A 16,878-nucleotide genomic window follows, 5' to 3' on the forward strand; every position below is an offset into this window, starting at 1 on the left:
CCCCGGCCCGCCCGAGCGTCGCCCCTAAAATGGCGTCGCGGGCGGCCGGCGCTGAGGGGCCGCGGGGAGGGGGCGTGGCCTCGGGCGGGGGCGCGGCCTCGGGCGGGGGCGCGGCGGCCGCGCCTGTCGGTAAGCCGTGCCGGGGACAGCGCCCCGCGGCCCCGCCCCGCCGTGACCTCAGCGCGCACACCGGGCGCGGCGGCCGTTGCGGCGCGCGCGCCTCACGTGACGCAGGTAACGGTCCCCCGCCCCGCCGCTCCCTCGGCGCGGCCTGCGCCCCGGGCGGTAGCGGAGGCGGCGTTGCCTCTGTCCACGGACGGGTCGGAGCCTCCCCGTCCCCGCAGGTCTGTCAGCGCCGGCGAGGGGCGGCGGGCCTGGCGGCGAGGCCGGACCCGGCTCGGCTCGGGGGCGGCAGGCTGCGGGCGGCGTGGCGGAGCCGAGCCGGGCCCGGCCCGGCCCGTGCGAGCGTGCCGGCCGGTCGGGGTCACCGTTGCCGTGCGGTTGTGAGGGGGCGTGCCGCCGGGCCGGGCCGGGCTCCGCAGGGCGGCCTTCCGGCGGGGCGCCGCGGCTCGGGGTGAGGGGGGGAAGGCGGCCCTCCTGGCCCGGGCTCCAGTGACACCTCAGCCCCGTCGTAGCCGGGAGTGCCTCGACAGCCGCGCCGGCTCCGGCCTCCGGTCGCAGCCAAGGTGAACAGGACGCTGGCGTGGCAAGGTTCTGCCGGGTGGCCGTGGCAGGATGTGTCCTTGCGTTACGGGCAGGGGCAGAAGGATAAAACCGACCCCGTCCAGATATTTCCCCCCTGCTCTTTTACAACGCTTTGGTAGCCTAGGGTCTGTGGTGATGTTATCCCGTTGGTACCCACTCAAGGTGGATTTTTTTGAGGGGAGAGTAATATATCGGGCAGTTTTATTGCATGGAGATGCCTCCGTTGCCCAAAACTTATGGTGTGCGCCTTGTGAGTGCACGGCTTGTAAACTTCCTCCAGGTCAACCCTTTGGATGGAGAATTATGCTTCTTTATACAGCATGGCACGTCTGTGCTGGAAGGAAAAGAAACATTTAGCATGTGGAGGTATATATTCCTGAAGTAGCCTTATTTGATGAGGATATTCCATGTCTCTCTAGTTTCAATTACCCATGACAGGCTTTTAGAGATACTTTATTATCTTCATCCATTTTTTTTCCACTGTCAGCCTTGTTTTATTAGAATTATTCAGTCTTAAGAAGAGCTTTAAGAGTGAGTTGTATGGGGAACATAGGAGAAAATGACCATGATAGTGGATGAAGGAACGTTTTTTGTAAAATATGGACCAGACCTATTAATGACGACTATTGCAGAGCATAAAGAACATTTGTTAGCGTTGGTAGCAGGACTTCATGTGTGTGTTAAGAAACTCAGTAAGGGTACTGGCAATACCATGAGAATATTGAGACATACGATACTAGCCTGTGCAACGTCTTGAAAGTGAGCGTGAAAAAAATCTAGATAAACACTTTGCTATCAGAAGTGTCTTGCTGTCTCTTATTCATATGCTTATATTACCCTCGAGAAACCTGGGTAGAATAATTCACAAGGCTGTCCATGACATGAGGTCACTTCTAGAGCTGAAAGGGCCAAGGTGAAAGCTAGCTCATAGCTTGAGACACCCATGCCGTACCGCAGAACAGCTGCGGAAATTTTCAGCTGCTTAGGGCTTTCACTTACTTCCACCATTTTAAAGGGTGCTTTGGTGCATTAAACATCAGGTTGTTCTTTTGGTTCACTGCTTCTTTCTTATTTTTGACCTCCAGTAGAGATTTAATTAATATCTTCCTTTAGGTTGCTCTTAGCTCAGCTCAATTCCTTGCCAATCACTGTTTCCATTTCAGGGTTGATTTAGGAAACATAGCAGAGTGGAACAATCTTAACTATTTCTGACTGCTGCCTGCTGTCCTGTGTGCTGATCTTTGACTGACAGTCTCAAGGCTGGGTGGGCTGGAATGGTCTCTGATCATGCTGGTGGTCTCCGATTCGTTTAGCTGCTGATGTCTCTGCTGAAGGGCGGTGCGTGCGAAAGGAAGACCTAGGAAGAAGTCAGTTTTGTTGAGTGAAATTAATTGTAGACAGAGTGTTGATGCAGGAGGAAATCAGTGTTGTGATAAGCTTTGAATCTGTGAAATGGGAAATGACAAGTGAATATAGGTAGATAGGAAATAATGCTAGTGTGTAGGGGATTCAGCATACTAGTAGCCTAACCATCGCCAATTTGCTGAAAATGCCAAGTGGGGAGAGAAAAGTGTGTGGTTTTGGGGGTTTTGTAGGTTTAAAGGAGGATTGTATACTAGTTTTGGTGATACTGCCTTGGGAGAATACTTTCCATGTATCTGGGCACCATGGAGAACATGAACAAGTGCTTGTTTGGAAAATTCAGTAAGTGGATGATGGGAGCTGGTGTCACGAGCTAGGCATCAGATCTGCTAGTGGATGAGAGTGAAAAGGCTGCAGAAGTCTTGAAAGAGGAGGCAAGGGAATTTGGTGTGATAAAGGAGGAGAGTTCACTGTTGGGACAATACGGTTAAAGTCAGCAACTAGGAAGGGGATCCAGTCAGCAGCTTTCAAAATAGATGTTGAGTTAAAAATGTCATGTTAAAAATGCGATGCCAGAGAAGAGCATGCAGGAATACCGTTTCATTCAGTAGGAGCCTGTAACCCTGTTCGATTGAAGGTTAATGTCGATATGAACACTTAACTAACACTTTTAATTATTTTGTCATCTCCATTATTCATGGCATAAATTTGAGGTAGCAGGCTTTTTTTTCAGCCACTGCGTTTGCGGTTGATGCTGTTCATTGAACCTAGCCCAGTTTGGCTCGGTCAAAGGCCGCAGCTTTCTACGACTGAGAGACAGCAGTTACGGTTGCCAAGAGCTCCAGAGAAGTCAATGATTAGCAGACTCATTTGTTCCCAAGGAACCGGGGCTCGGGGGGCATGGGTACAAGTGGTATCGTGATTGCTTCAGGAACCAGGATGATGTCATCAGTTACAGAAGCTGTGAGGTGAACTGATTGATGTGGGGATGGCCATCAGCAACACTTCCACTGCTGTAAGTGTAGCTCTACAATCAGTCATGGAGTGGCCTCTCTCCTGAAGAGAACTTCAAGCCTAGGCCTGAGCTGTGTTGAAGAGCACTCTAGTCATAAACCTCAGTTTTCACTGTGAGGCTGAAATGCGTCTGCAATTCATTGGCTCTCTTTCTGATTAGGTTTGTTTTTGTCTTTATTAATAGACTTGGATCTTCTGTCTAATAAACAAAATGAGTCATCTGAAGTTGTTTGCGGCTACGCTGAAGTGGCATGGCATTAAACTTCTGGAAAAGCAAGATATAGCCAGAAGGGTATTTTTACATGGCCAACGGTATGCCTCATCAGGAACCTCAGAACCATTCCTGAGTGGGAGTAATTCAAGTTATGTGGAGGAAATGTATTATGCATGGCTTGAAAACCCTAAAAGCGTACATAAGGTAAGTCCAAAACTTGACTGTAAATGATAATATTAGGCTAAGAATGGAATTGATTTTTTTCCTTTTTTAACTTGTTTTATAAGAAGCCCAGAAAAAGTTCTTGTATGAAATGAAAAATGTGAAACTGATTTCCACATATTGATTCTTGTAGGATGTGATATTGCAGCAGCAAAGTACAGAGGAACCACAGACATGGTGAGCTGAGCAAAAGGAATGAGAAGTCCAGACCAGAGGTAGTAAGCTGCTCAGAAACTTTCAGCATTCCTCCATGGAAATGCTGTTCAAGCAGTCTGTTAAGTAATTAGTTACATCTGGAAGAAGACCCAAGAGATAAAATACTTTTAATTTTTTGGTTTATTGTAATAAGGTTGTATCAGAGGATGTGTTGTATTTAAATAGTATGTGTTGACGTTGGTACTTCTAAGCTGTCTGAAGAAGATGAACATTCAGTTCCTTTTAGGTAGCTGTGGAAGTTGTAACCTTAAAACTGAATCTGAAATTGTCAGAAAAGCCCGCTTAAGTGTCTCAAAGTATTTTGGTCTGTCTCTCTCCCTCTTGCTCCAGGCAACATACATTTATTTGCTTTTTTTTTACTTCAGATCTATTGCCCGAGCCTTTCTTGTGGGCAAAATACATAGACTCATTTTTTAACAAGCTTTCTGCTGACAAGGAAGGCTCTCTTATGGTGATACATGTATAGGAACTTAAGAAGCTGATGAGAAGTCTGATAAATTCTAAGACAGACAAGTCATTTTCTAGAGAAGTAATGTGAATTGTGCCCAAAATGTTTACCAAATTGGTTGCGTGTTCCCTTATTCCTGAGGCACATATATCAAAATGTCACTTAGAAGTTGTTGCTCTAAGTCTGCTAATCTATCTAGAGTGTGAGGAAGTAACATATGTTGGGGGGGGGGGGGGGGAGGAGACCAAAAAAAGCAGTTTTGTAGCTGGTTTTTTTGGATGTCGCACATGAATTCAGTCTTGTTGGAAGGTAACATACGCAGTGACAACTCTGAAGACTGAAAGTTAGTCACATAGCAGATAGATCCTAGGTCTTTTGTGTAATACCTTAACTAGGAACTGAAGAGACCTTCTCCAGGGGTGGCTCCTCTCGTCCCATCAGTCTTTGGTTCTTCGTCACGTAAGTCCCCAGCTAAATTTCCAGCCAGCGTAGAGCAGGGTAGCACGTTATGTGGATGCATTGAGTTAATTTCTGAGAAGCCCTCGCGATGTGGTGGTGCTATAGGTCGGTATTAACCCTTTATTTTGAGGACACTGAAGGAATGAGGTTGTGCAGAAGGCGCGTGTGCGGTGACGTCTTGTTTTCACTTGTTTCCTTTAAGTCACATCGACTCGCGACGACCTTCTTTCCTTTGAGAAGAGTAAGGTTTCACGTTCGGCCCCTTCACGGCGGAGCGGCGAAGCCTAACCGCTGACGGGGCGTGGACCTCGGTGAGCGAAGACGAGTGTTCTGCAGTTAAATCCGCCGTGAGCAGGAGGCGGGGAAGGCGGGAGCGAGGTTCCCTGCGGGCTGCAGGCTTCCCTCCGGCGGGCCCGCTCCCGCCTGCCGGCCGGCCCGCCCGCGGCGGGCCCCCGGAGCTGGCCAGGGTGCTGAACGTCCGGGCCAGGGCTCAGCCCGTCGCTTGCTCGATTAGCAGAAGTGAATTGACAGAGGGATGTAAAGGTGCTGGTGGAGCAGGGTGTGGCCTAGGGAGTGGGTCCCACGTAATTCAAGACGCATTTTAGAAATGTGTGAATTCTTTTCCGGGTTAACTTCGCATCATGTACTCACAACGGTAATGAACTGTAAGTTCGGGAGAGAGAGATTCGGGGAATCTCTGCGAAGTAAATTCAGGGGAGGAGAATGATGCCGATTAATTTTACTTTGTTTCATCGATAAAACTATAATTTTTGGTTTCTTGAAAACCATCTCATGTCATCAGCTGAAAGCTGTAGATACCTACCCAAGATTTTCGTTGACAGCAATTGTTCAATTTGGGCTTTAAGAAAACATGTTAAAAACGTTGAGAGCTGAACTCACCCTCTTTTCTTAAAAATCCAGAAAAATGCATGCTGTAGTTGTATGGCTGTAGGCAAGTTGTGAATTTGTCATTCTGCTACAGAAAGTGGTGGAAGTATTGGAAAATAATGTCAAGAGACACCAACAGCTTATGTGGTGTTGGTTATGGTATTGTTAATAATTTGACTCTGCAGGCCACTCACATTTCATTGTTTTATCCCCTATGTCCAGCATGGTTTAGAGAGCCAATCTGTGCTAGGTGTTTAGACATTACATTCTCTTTCCTCTTTTTCCCCTTTATTTCCTATTTTTCCTCATGTTCCTCCTTCTTGGATATCTCCTTCTTATCAGAGGGGATGTGCCTCTGTCTAGTTGATGAGATGAAAAAGCTTTATTTTTCCCAGGCTTTAAAAATCATGCTCTACTCACTTTTGCTTAGAAACTCCAATTAATCAAGGGTCCTCAAATTACTTCCCTCTCAGAAGATTTGACGGGACATGTCTTCCCATGTATGCTTATTTAAAACTGTTTGAAATATGGCTGTCACGTTCCAATGAGCGTATTCAGTGTTACTAGTGTTTTTTCTAAGAATCTTTCCTTTCTATGTATACCATGGTTATATATCAAGGAATATGCATTTATTTGCGTAGGAACTTTTATTCTTTGTGCAAATCCATTCTCAATGATTTCCTGCTTTTCCTTGTCTTTTGAATTTCCTATCCTTAGAGTAGCCAAAACAACAATCAGAATAAAATGACGTGGGTTCTGAAAAAGGCATCGTTATTTCTCCGTGAAGCATGGTGTCAGGGCCATAGATCACAAGGGAGAAGCTTGACAAGGCTCAGTTATTACTATCACAAGATTAATACAAAACTGCATGGTTGGATATTTAGTACATAATGCCTGCCATGTTATCCTGTGTGCAGCCGCTCTGCCGTGAGTGTGTAATCACTTCCTTGTTTTATGTACTTGGAAAAAGTGTGGGGGTTTTGTTTTGTTTTGACTTAATCTTCTTTTTTTCTTTTTCTTTTTTTTTAAATGATGTAGTGATGCTCAGTGTGTGTCTTCTAAGACTTTACTGTCCTCACTGCAGTTGATAAATATTGTGATGTCACTAGGAAAAAAAGCAAACCATCAAGATAACTAATGTTACTTGTTATTCTAAGTGCAACACTGTTTATTATATGAGAGTAGAATATTGCCACTGAATCACTTGAATTGTATTATATTACTTGACAAAATAATGGTTAACTACAGTATAGATTTGCTGACAGGGAAAAACAAAAAAGGAATGTATCATGTATCACTATAGTAATTTCTTTTTTTTTTTTTTTACAGATGTATTTTTCTATTATAAGTCTCCTCTACCATTTTCTTAAAGAACTTTACTAATTTAATTGAGAACCTGCAGGTTTGCTGTGAGACCAAGCTGGTCTTCTGTCTGTTCAGTCACAAGGCAAACGCTGTTGCCAAAGACTGACATTGATACACAGGACTTGAGGACTATAATCTGGTATCAATCTTGAAAGACACTATAGAAATTTGTAAAGGCTTTGATGGATGTGTATCTAGAAAAAAAAAAAATTTCTGTAGCCAAATGATGTATTTTCCCTCCCCTCTGATTAAATGTCAAGCCTGCCCAACAAATCAATAAGTTCAAAAATGCAATAGGAAAAAACGGTGTGGGTTCCTTCTGTCCCAGCTGGCTGCATCTTCAGATGTAAAGATTTTGAAGGTATTTCTTTATATTTGTGAGTTTGCATGAAGAAAGGGTCCTATGCTTATTCTCCTTAAACAGGTAGCTTGTTGGGCAAGTCTGTTTGGATTTTGTTAGCAACTGTCTCAGCAGAGCACTTGTCTAAAAACATATTCAGTTGTTTGTGGGACTGTGCTGTGATAACTTTTACATCTAAATGAAAAGCTTTTGACTCAACAAAGGACTAGTGATACTACTATCATCATTGTATGTGTATCATGGTGTTGGAAAAAGTGAGGGTGGAACCTTAACGTAAGCGAAGCATATTTTTTATTAAAACTTTGAATGAGTACCAAATGTCAGATTTGTCATGGATCCAAATCTGTGTTTGGAATTTCCTAATTTAATGAAAGTTAATTACTGTCTATGGCCAAAATAATTCCTCCAGTCTAAGTAGCCTTAGTTGTAACACGAAGGGATTGTATCTGGTTTTCTCTGTCTGGGTTCTGCAAACTCTCAGACTGGGTGCTGTGTAGGCATGGAGTCAATACTGTTCTTAATACAGAGTAAGAAGGTGTATGGAGAAAATACCAGAGGAAATGCAGTTACACTAATACACTCTAGCAGACCTGTCCAGGATGTTGTGTAAATTCAGATTTCTGATCTCAGTGCGGCTAGCAAGGTGTCAAGGTAAGAAGAATATAGGAAATGGGCGTAAATGAGGGAAGGGAGGAGGAATGAATTCTTCATCAGTGTGTCTGGAACTGACCACCGAGCATGATCTGTCTGCCTTCATTTGTCATGGCATATAAAAGTTAGGCTATGTTTAGATCAAGTCTGTGTAAGAGCAGGGTGATAAGTTAAGGAAGTTTATCATATTTGTATCAGTGCAGCTTTGTATTAATAAAGAAGTAAGAGAGGTGCGTTAAAGCAGCGTTTCTCGGGCAGTGGCTTCATGCTAACGATGAGGTTCCTGCCCACAGGTTCAGTGAGTCCCCCCACCTCCATAACTTGAACTTGGAAGGTTGGGTGATGTTTAGCTCTTGTATGCTGCCCCTCTCATAGTGTTTCTGAACACCTTAAAGCTTGTAGAAATTTCAATATGAAGAATTTTTGTTAATGAAAACAGAACTTTGTAAATATTTTTCTGTCATGCAGTGTTGGTATTACGTTATTTTGATTCTTTTGTGTATTCTGTAATGAATGTATTAAGTAATGTTCTTTTTAAAATCACATCTTTGGGCTACTTTTTGTCTTTTCTGGCACTGGTTCCTTGAAATGTGTTGGTTCCAAGCTCACAGCCAGGGTAAATAACATGCACTGTACAAAATGAAATTTAGATTTTACAGTTCTTCTGTTCCAGTCACAAAGATTTTAAAGTTTTGAAATAGCTTCCTTTCTTTTCTAAGTTAGCCAAACTGAGGAAAGTGTTTTATGACCTTTCATTACCTTTTATGGAAACTGTAAGCTAAGCACAAGTATTGATTAGTCCCCTGCTAGTGCAGGCTTTCTTCTTTGTTGGGTATAAGCATCGCAGATGTTTTATCCCATTCTGCTGCCGTCTGTTGGCATCCGTATATCTAATACCATTCTAACCTGGGACAGCGACCGTCTCATCAGAATGGAAACAGTTCAGGAAAACCAGATTTGGGCATATGTGGAGGAAGTGACTTGTGTAAAAGTGCAGATGGAAATAAAAGGATCTTTTGGTTGTTGTGATTCAGTTTCTGAAATACGTACACTTCTGAAGTTATGACTTGCACCTGAAACCAGCTCCATAATTTCTTTCATAGTAAGGTAACCCAAGCTAGTGAGGAAAGGATCTTAGACCAGAAGCCTCACTCGGAAAAGCTGTAATTGCTTTTAAACAGCTTCTTCAAGAAAGGCCCTTAAGGACTGATTCTGATTTAGCGTATTCAGTGAGTGTCTTGTAGTATCATAAATTCCTTAAGTATCATTAAAGGAATGGATTAATTTAATTTATTAAGGTTTTCAGTTTTACAGGCTTGATACCTCTTTACCAGCAGCATAATATCATACCCATTACTGGTTGCCTGAATAAACATCACAGTTAAAAAGAGCTGTGTGAGTGAAGAATGTACAAAGATGCTTTGCACTCATATGTGCTGGAGAGTTTTCCACTGAACAAGCTCAGTGTAAGAAATGAGATGAAAAGGGCTCTGTGTAAATGAAACACACAGTTGCTACTGAGATGTGGACATATCAGTGCTCTCTTTTTGCTGGCTGTTAGTGGTACTTAACACTGTAATGTAGCGAGGTACCATTTGCAGCTTGAAGGAGCTGCTTTTGATTGAGACTTTTGTTTGAGGTAATAAATTTTCCTTCTTCTTTCCTTCCCTGTACACGTCCAGTCCTGGGATTTGTTTTTCCGAAATGCTAATGCTGGCCAAGCGTATGATCCCCATCTACCAGATCAGTTGGAAAGAAAGGCATCATTTCTTCAGAGCCATGGCCTGGCCCAGACACCAGGTAAAGCTGAAAAGCTTGTTGAAGATCACCTTGCTGTGCAGTCTTTGATAAGAGCATACCAAGTAAGTGTACTTTGGGGTAGGTGTGGGAGGGCCTCTCCTTTGCAAACAACCTTTTTCTTCCTTTTTATGTTCTTGTTTGTCTTCTGGTCTTAACTCTTGCCTGTTGTCTTGCTTCTGATGCAAAATGTCTTGCACTAGACAGTCTTTTCTTCCCCACACAGTGTCTGAACACTGAGGTCCTGGATTCAGACTGGGATGCTCCTCTGGGTTAGCAAACTCAGGATTCAGATTACCCACAGCCCTGATGCTGGTCATCTGACTTAACCTGGAAGCTGTTTACGGAGATAGTCACCTGTGAAAGGGAACATGATTCTATTGGGTTTTGCCTGTTTACCAGGAGCAGGAGCCAAACATGCCAAAGCTTAGCCTCTACTATTCTTTTGGCGCTCTCGACTGTATTAAGATTTTGCGTGTGTGTGTGTGATTCAGTAAGTTACTTGACCAAATTGGAAAACTAAGTTATCTGAAATAGTTTTGCTTCATATGAAGGGAGTTGTCCTGGATATGCTGGTACTAATGAATCTCCTGATGTGTGCAGTGAAATAAGAACTTTTCCCTCTCTTCAAAAGCAAACTTTTCCATCATCCAAGTCTGTCTTCACCTCTGGGAAAGTTTGTTGTATGGTTCTAAATGTCGCTACCTTTCTTTAAGAAAGGAGGAAATGTGCTTGCCTTCTCATATGTCTAGTGTGAATTTTGAGATTCTTGATTTGAGCAGGATTATGGGTAAAAAGAGAGAGGAGAAATAATGAATTAACCAGAAGTTGAATTTTGGGAGGCTGACGCTACTGAGTTTGGGTCAGCTTTGATGAATTTCTTTTAGAGAGCTGTTTATCAAAGTTGACTTTGTTTCACAGTCAGATTTTTTTAAACTCTTTTATTAAATTAAGAAATTAAGTCTAATTTCCTTTTTTCCTCTAAAAGAAGGAGGATTTTGGAAATAGCACAGTGGTTTTGGTTAGAAGTTTTCTAAACGTAAAACAAATTTAAATGTTTTTATTTAGACTTGTATTTAATATCTTAATTTCAATAAAAGGCTTAGAAACAGTGTGAAACAAAAAAAAAACCCGCTAAACATGTAGCTCAGTGTTGAGCAAAATATTCCAGTCTGATTTTTAAATTGGGGGGTTTTTGCCTTTTTTTTTAAATAAGTATGTAACTTCCCAAAAAGTCTGCTACAGTTTGACTTGAGCAGATCTGTTCTGCCCTGCGCTAAGAATTTTTTTAACTCCTGTTTGCTATCATCAGAGGAATAGAAGAGGCACTTTTTTTTAAAAAACTTTTTTTTCCGTGCACATCACATTGTCACCATTGATTCAGATAGGAACCACGTTAATCCAGCTGTTGGAGAGGTGTTGTAAAAGAGTAGAAAGGCTTGTGAATATAAAGAATATATGAAATTTGCTTAGAAATAGCTATGTAGAAAACAACCACTTCAGCCCATTCAGTTTTGCTTGCAGTAAAAATTTGTTGAAGAATTACAGAAAATTGGAGAATGTTAGGCTGCTTTGACACCCATTTACTTGAAAATAGTTCAGGGATTGCCATTTTCTTTCCTGTACTTGAAAGAGCGTGCCGTCCGACTCAAGTGATGGAACAGAAATGTCTGTATAAATGGCAGGCACCCATGTGTCTGTGACAAACAATGAAAGAGGATTACCTAAGGCAACTGTCTGTTTTTAAAAGGTATTTAATACCCTCTAAATTCAGTGTTGAAGGGATACGATCAATTTGTGACCTTCCTTTGCCTGATAATGAAATGAAATGGAGAAGGATACAGAATTTTCATTTCTCAAACCTGTCAGTATTTTATGGTTTTTGTGGTAAACTGCTTTGTGGTCTGTTGAGCTGGTCTTCTGAAAAGGCAGTTAATCTATTGCTTTTTCTAATGCAGAGCACTGGACACACTGAAAGAAGGATTTCCATTGAAATGTGTGTGCTTAACAAAAATGAGTCTAGATAAATTAATTTCTTGAGTCTTCTTTTATAATGCAGATTTTTTTTTTTTGCATCTGTGTCCAGAAAATATGATTTAAAAGTCTAGTTTCAGGTAGTCTGTACTTGCATTTAGTCAAATTTATGGCAATTGATGAAAATATTCCGTGCATGTATTTTCACAAGGTTGATCTCTGATTTTTGCAGTTGTTACTATTTTCTGTATCCAGTGAAAGAAGTGGAAGTTATTAAAAAATAACTTGATACTGAGGAAAATACTGTCTTTAACTAAAAGACCAAACGGCTCCTGGATTGTGATACGGCACAGCGCTTTGCTGATTTGCTCCTCTGGGTTTTGGCATTCTTGCTAATCCTCTTCCTACTAATACTGCAGAGCAGATGTAGCTTAGGGACGTGAATTCTTTCCTGTTGATGACGCTTGAGTCAGAATTGTTTGCTTAGTTCCAGTCAGATAGACTTTGTGCCGCTGTAAACAATGAGGTGGCACAGATGTTGCCGTGGGCATCATTTGGCCTGTCAGAGTTATTACTGGTGATTCATGAGATGCAAAGAATCTCAGAGGCCAGGCTGAATTTACAGGGCTGGTGGTTCTAGCAGAGATGCCGTATTTCTGTTTGCTTATGAGTGGAAAGCATTTTGTTATGAACTCTCCTGCAAATATAGAACATTTAAATAGTGTTTTTACAAGTCAATTCTTGATGAACCACACTTTAATCACACTCTATTACTATGTGACGCAATTCATTATTAATATTGCAGTTTATTAATTTATTTTTTTTCAGAGACAATTAGGATACTAGTAGTGTGAATAGAATTCTACCCAAGTGATCCAAATTTCTCCTTAAAAAGAAAAATATTAAGGAGAAAATATTCATATATTAATCTATAAAAAGCTTTTAATGAGTTAATTTGGTACATGAGAATCATGCACAAGAGACATTATATTAAAAAATTGTTTTTATTTGTGGCTCTGTTGAATCAATGAGTTATTTCTTCTGTAGCAATGTTATATGTTAACATAAGGCACTAGTTTATAGCAACCTGTGGCATGCATTAACACCAGTCCTATTGATAACTGAAAACTGGCTGAATTCCCCATTGAATCTGTGTTCTTTGGTGTCTTGAGTGTCAATTTTATCATAAATGAAATTCCCGAAATTTCATGAATGAAAATAAATGCTATCTGATGTGGAGCAGAGCTCATGAATAGTGATCCCTTCACTTCCAATATAAACTTCTTCAGCACCAATCTATGTTTTAGGTCAGCAATGCTGTATTTTAGTATTCTGCAGGCGCAGAAAGGAGGATTCAGGCAAAAATACAAAATGACTGAATTAGCAAATGATAGGATCTATAGACTAGTCATAGTTTCTTAATTTTACCCAGAGATTCAGAGTACTATCTTTAGTAGTTTTCTTTACTTAGACTTCAGTGTAATTCTAGTTTAAATTGTATGTCAGACAAAATAAAGGTTATGTTCTAATATGTATTCAGCAATTTTTAATAGAGGTAGTATACATATCAGAGATATAATGCTTATTTCCTGTTCATATGGGAAAACTTGGGAAATATGGCCCTCTCGCGACATTAGTGGTGTTTGCTTATTTGACTTCCTGGCCAATATACGTACTATGGAGAGAGATCAGTGACTGTTTCCCTTTGTCTGACTTTTGTTAGCGTGATTGCATTTTTCTCTTGCTTTCCTCCTTTTTCAGATCCGCGGCCATCATGTGGCTCAGCTGGATCCCCTTGGAATTCTGGATGCAGACTTGGATTCATTTGTTCCATCTGACTTAATCACTACAATCGATAAACTTGGTGCGTACACTGTATGCCTTGTTATTCGCAATGGTTTTTTGTCTCTTTTGTCTCATTGGGCTGAGGTGATTTAATAAGGCATTTCAGGGAAGCTTCTACCTTTTCTGCTTGCTGGTATCATGAAATAATTTCTCTGAGCATCTGTAAGGAGGCTCAAATTTCAGGATGATGGAATTTCTACTCTGAGATCACAGGTGAGGTTCCTGTGAATTCACCTCCTGATGAACGATGATTATAAACACTTCATAAAAACCCCAAATCTTATGGTTTTGAACCACACCGGAAATTCAATACATTAGGCCAAGATTCTGGTAATCTAAATTACTTTTATACCGTTATGCTTGATACTTGTTTTGACTGGGGACATCTGGAGGCTAGTCAATAGCAATAAACAAAGCAATGAACAAAACACTGGATGGAGGAACTTAGAGTAAATTTCATACCAAGTTTGGATTCTAGCCTCTGATACGTCCTCCTTCTGTATAACTTGAAGAAGTCTGTTTGAAGTTAGAAGAAAACACGGAAAGTGTAGAATTCTTGACTCTTGTATATAATCCAAAGGTGATCATTTTAGTTTACTGCTGGAAGAGTGTAATACTCTAGGGTTTGCTTTTGCAAAGGTTGTTCTGGTTGCTAAGAGGGCATGTCTTTGAGAAATTGCACTGATCAATTTCTTTGCTCCTCTCTGCTTGAATAAAAAACCATCTGATTGATTTTTTTTCTCTACTCTTCAATCTACCTGGTATGTTTAGAAGGTGGTTTTCTACTTGATACAGACACTGAATCAATTTGTCTTTGATATGTAGGGAAGCTTTTTGGACCAGACATAAAACATAGTGCAAGTAGTAGATAAAACACATTGTGCTTAATTTTACTGTAAGTATACCTACTACCTCTTTGCTGCGGTGTTTTCTATTTCTGGTGGTAGGGAGAGAAGCAGTTCTGATCCTTGATCATATAAAGGCAGTGGAGTGCTTAAGACTGTAAATAGAGAGGTGCTTACACAAATCAGGGCTTCTCTTTGAAGTTTGTCAGCTTTAATTAAAGGAAAGTACCTACTAGAAAATACATTGGGCATTTACTGAGTAACTATAATTTGTTTGGAGCATGGGTGATTGCTAGCACGTCAGTACAAATTTCGTTAAACTCTACAGATAGTTTAGTACAGGGTGTTGTGACTGGTCAGAAGGCAACATACTGAAGCCCTCGTGAGCATAGGAAAAATATGCTAGACCTCTGAATGAGATGGGGGGATGCGTCTGAGAGCATAACTGAGGTAATATTTCAGTTTGTGAGGGGAAACAAAATTTCTAACCTAGTCTTGGCGCAGTAAAAAAGGGAAGGATCTCAAATGTTGCCTATGCTTGAATGTTCCAGGCAGGAGACTTATGAAGGGTCTCTGGTAGTACAGAAAGCATTTTAGTGTTCGATTTTTCTGTGCATTTTCTTTGTCCTGTCTTCTGGTTTCTTTTTTGAGAAACCTTCTGGTAGGAAGTTTCTTCTGGGATTTGCTTCTAAAAATGCAGCTAGTTACAGGTGTACTTACTGCACGACTCAAGTTATAGAATCGCTTTCAGGAACTCTTGGATTTCAGTAAGGTTATATCTCTTTAAACATGAGGTGATGCTTCAGTAAATATGCAGTGCTGCAGTACAAAGCACAGATGTTCTGCCTGTGCCCAAATCGCTCCTGTATGTGTTCTGGTTTTTGCATGACAGAGCATGAAGAGCCTGTGAAGTCTGAGAGAAAGTCAGCAAAGGGGGGAAAAAAAAAAAAAAAAAAGGATGTTAGCACTGCTTTGTTTCCAATGACACGAAAGCCCCTGTCATCCCCTGTGTCCCTCCCCCCTCTTCCTTTTTTTCTCTTTAAAAAAAAAAAAAAAAATAAATTTTTTTGGCATTATAGAAAACCAGAGTTAATTTGGTGCTGGAAAAACCTATTGCAGTACCAAAAAGGAGAAATAGTGGTACACAAACACTTTTTTTGGTCACTCCAGATTCGACATTTTAATATATTATTAAAATTATTATTAAAACCAAAATATTTTTAAATGTTATTTAAAAATATATCATTTTAAAAACACAAAATGTGTTATTACTGACAGTGCTGTATAATAAAAGTGATGGCAATGCAGTCCTATGGCCTGACTTCAACTCTAAATGTTAAGTTCCGTTGTTATTTCATCTTTAAATTGCTTCTTTGCTTTCATCTTCAGAAAACATTTAACAGGGAATACGGAGCACTATTCTATATTGATTTAAGACTTACGTGCAGGCTGTCATATCGGTGTTAAAGAGGATGCCTGCAGCTTATCTGGAACTAAGATAATGAGTTCAAAATTAAAAATAAAGAAGCTATTTTTAGTTTTTAAAATATTTTTACATGTGCACACACATATATAATTTTTATATATATGTTTCTATAACTCTATGTAACGTGTGCTATAAGTTTTATACATTTGTTTCTTACAATTGTAAGAAGCTATTTTTCCTTTCTTCATTTAACAGGTCTAGACTAAACTTTATCATGTAAAGCCTTTAACTTGCATTGATACCACTCTTTCACTCTTGTCTGTTGTGTATTTTGGCTTTTGAAACTGCATAAATAGTTAAGTGAAATATTTTCTTAAACCATATTCTCAGCCAGAACAAGTTTAGGTATGTCTAAATCAAGATGGGACAATACGCTTAAACAAGCCCTTGTTTTAGTTGGGGATGGGTGGGTGTGGAAATCTGTCTGGTTTATAAGGGTTCGCCGACTGGGAAATAGAGCTGTACGGGCCATTACATGGCTATTTCAAACTAACTTCCCTATAGAGAGAAAGAGGGTGAAGAGAGAGACCCTGGAGGTTCTACCAGTGTTTGCACAGCGTTACATTAAACGTGTTCTGTATTTTCTCTTAGTCTATCTGTTAATGTTGTATAAATTAACTTAGTATGCTTCCAACCAGCTGGTTCTGTCTGTGAAAAGTGGTTCTTGTGTTTGTTGCTCATGATAGAGCAAGGAAGAAATCCCAGTCATTACAGTTAGTTATTTTACTAAACAGTGAAGTGCAAGTAATAATATGGAGAATTGATGGCGTATGTGCTAATATGCTAAAACATAAAAAGGTTTGGGTGATTTTAATTTCAGTTGTTCTACCTGAGCATTTAAGAAAGAATGGTTTGGTACTTCTAATCAAACAATAACTATTTCATTAAAACATTTCTTTTTAAAATCCAGACTAAAGTGCATTGTACTAATGGATGCCTCCAAAATATTCACACTTTCAATTTTTCATCTGGTACTTTCTTTCTTAATATTGCTTTATTAAACTTAATTCGTCGTGGTTTGAAAAA

General features: G+C 40.6%; 1 protein-coding gene across 2 annotated transcripts in view; it reads left to right on the forward strand.

The window, feature by feature from the left end:
• The first annotated feature begins 207 nt into the window (after nt 1-207).
• The window catches only part of OGDHL (oxoglutarate dehydrogenase L), a 56,264-nt gene continuing 39,593 nt past the window's right edge, over nt 208-16,878 (forward strand). Inside the window, exons 1-4 of one of the 2 annotated variants that reach the window (XM_076338342.1) lie at nt 208-234; nt 3,266-3,499; nt 9,588-9,767; nt 13,438-13,540. In XM_076338342.1, the coding sequence (XP_076194457.1) occupies nt 3,293-3,499; nt 9,588-9,767; nt 13,438-13,540 (490 nt within the window). In that variant the 5' untranslated portion in view covers nt 208-234; nt 3,266-3,292. Of the gene's footprint in view, nt 235-262; nt 345-3,265; nt 3,500-9,587; nt 9,768-13,437; nt 13,541-16,878 lie in introns of those variants that run through there. The other variant, XM_076338341.1, reaches the window with a different exon arrangement.

The sequence above is a fragment of the Aptenodytes patagonicus genome, chromosome 5, assembly GCF_965638725.1.
Source record: "Aptenodytes patagonicus chromosome 5, bAptPat1.pri.cur, whole genome shotgun sequence".
NCBI classification, from domain to species: domain Eukaryota; kingdom Metazoa; phylum Chordata; class Aves; order Sphenisciformes; family Spheniscidae; genus Aptenodytes; species Aptenodytes patagonicus.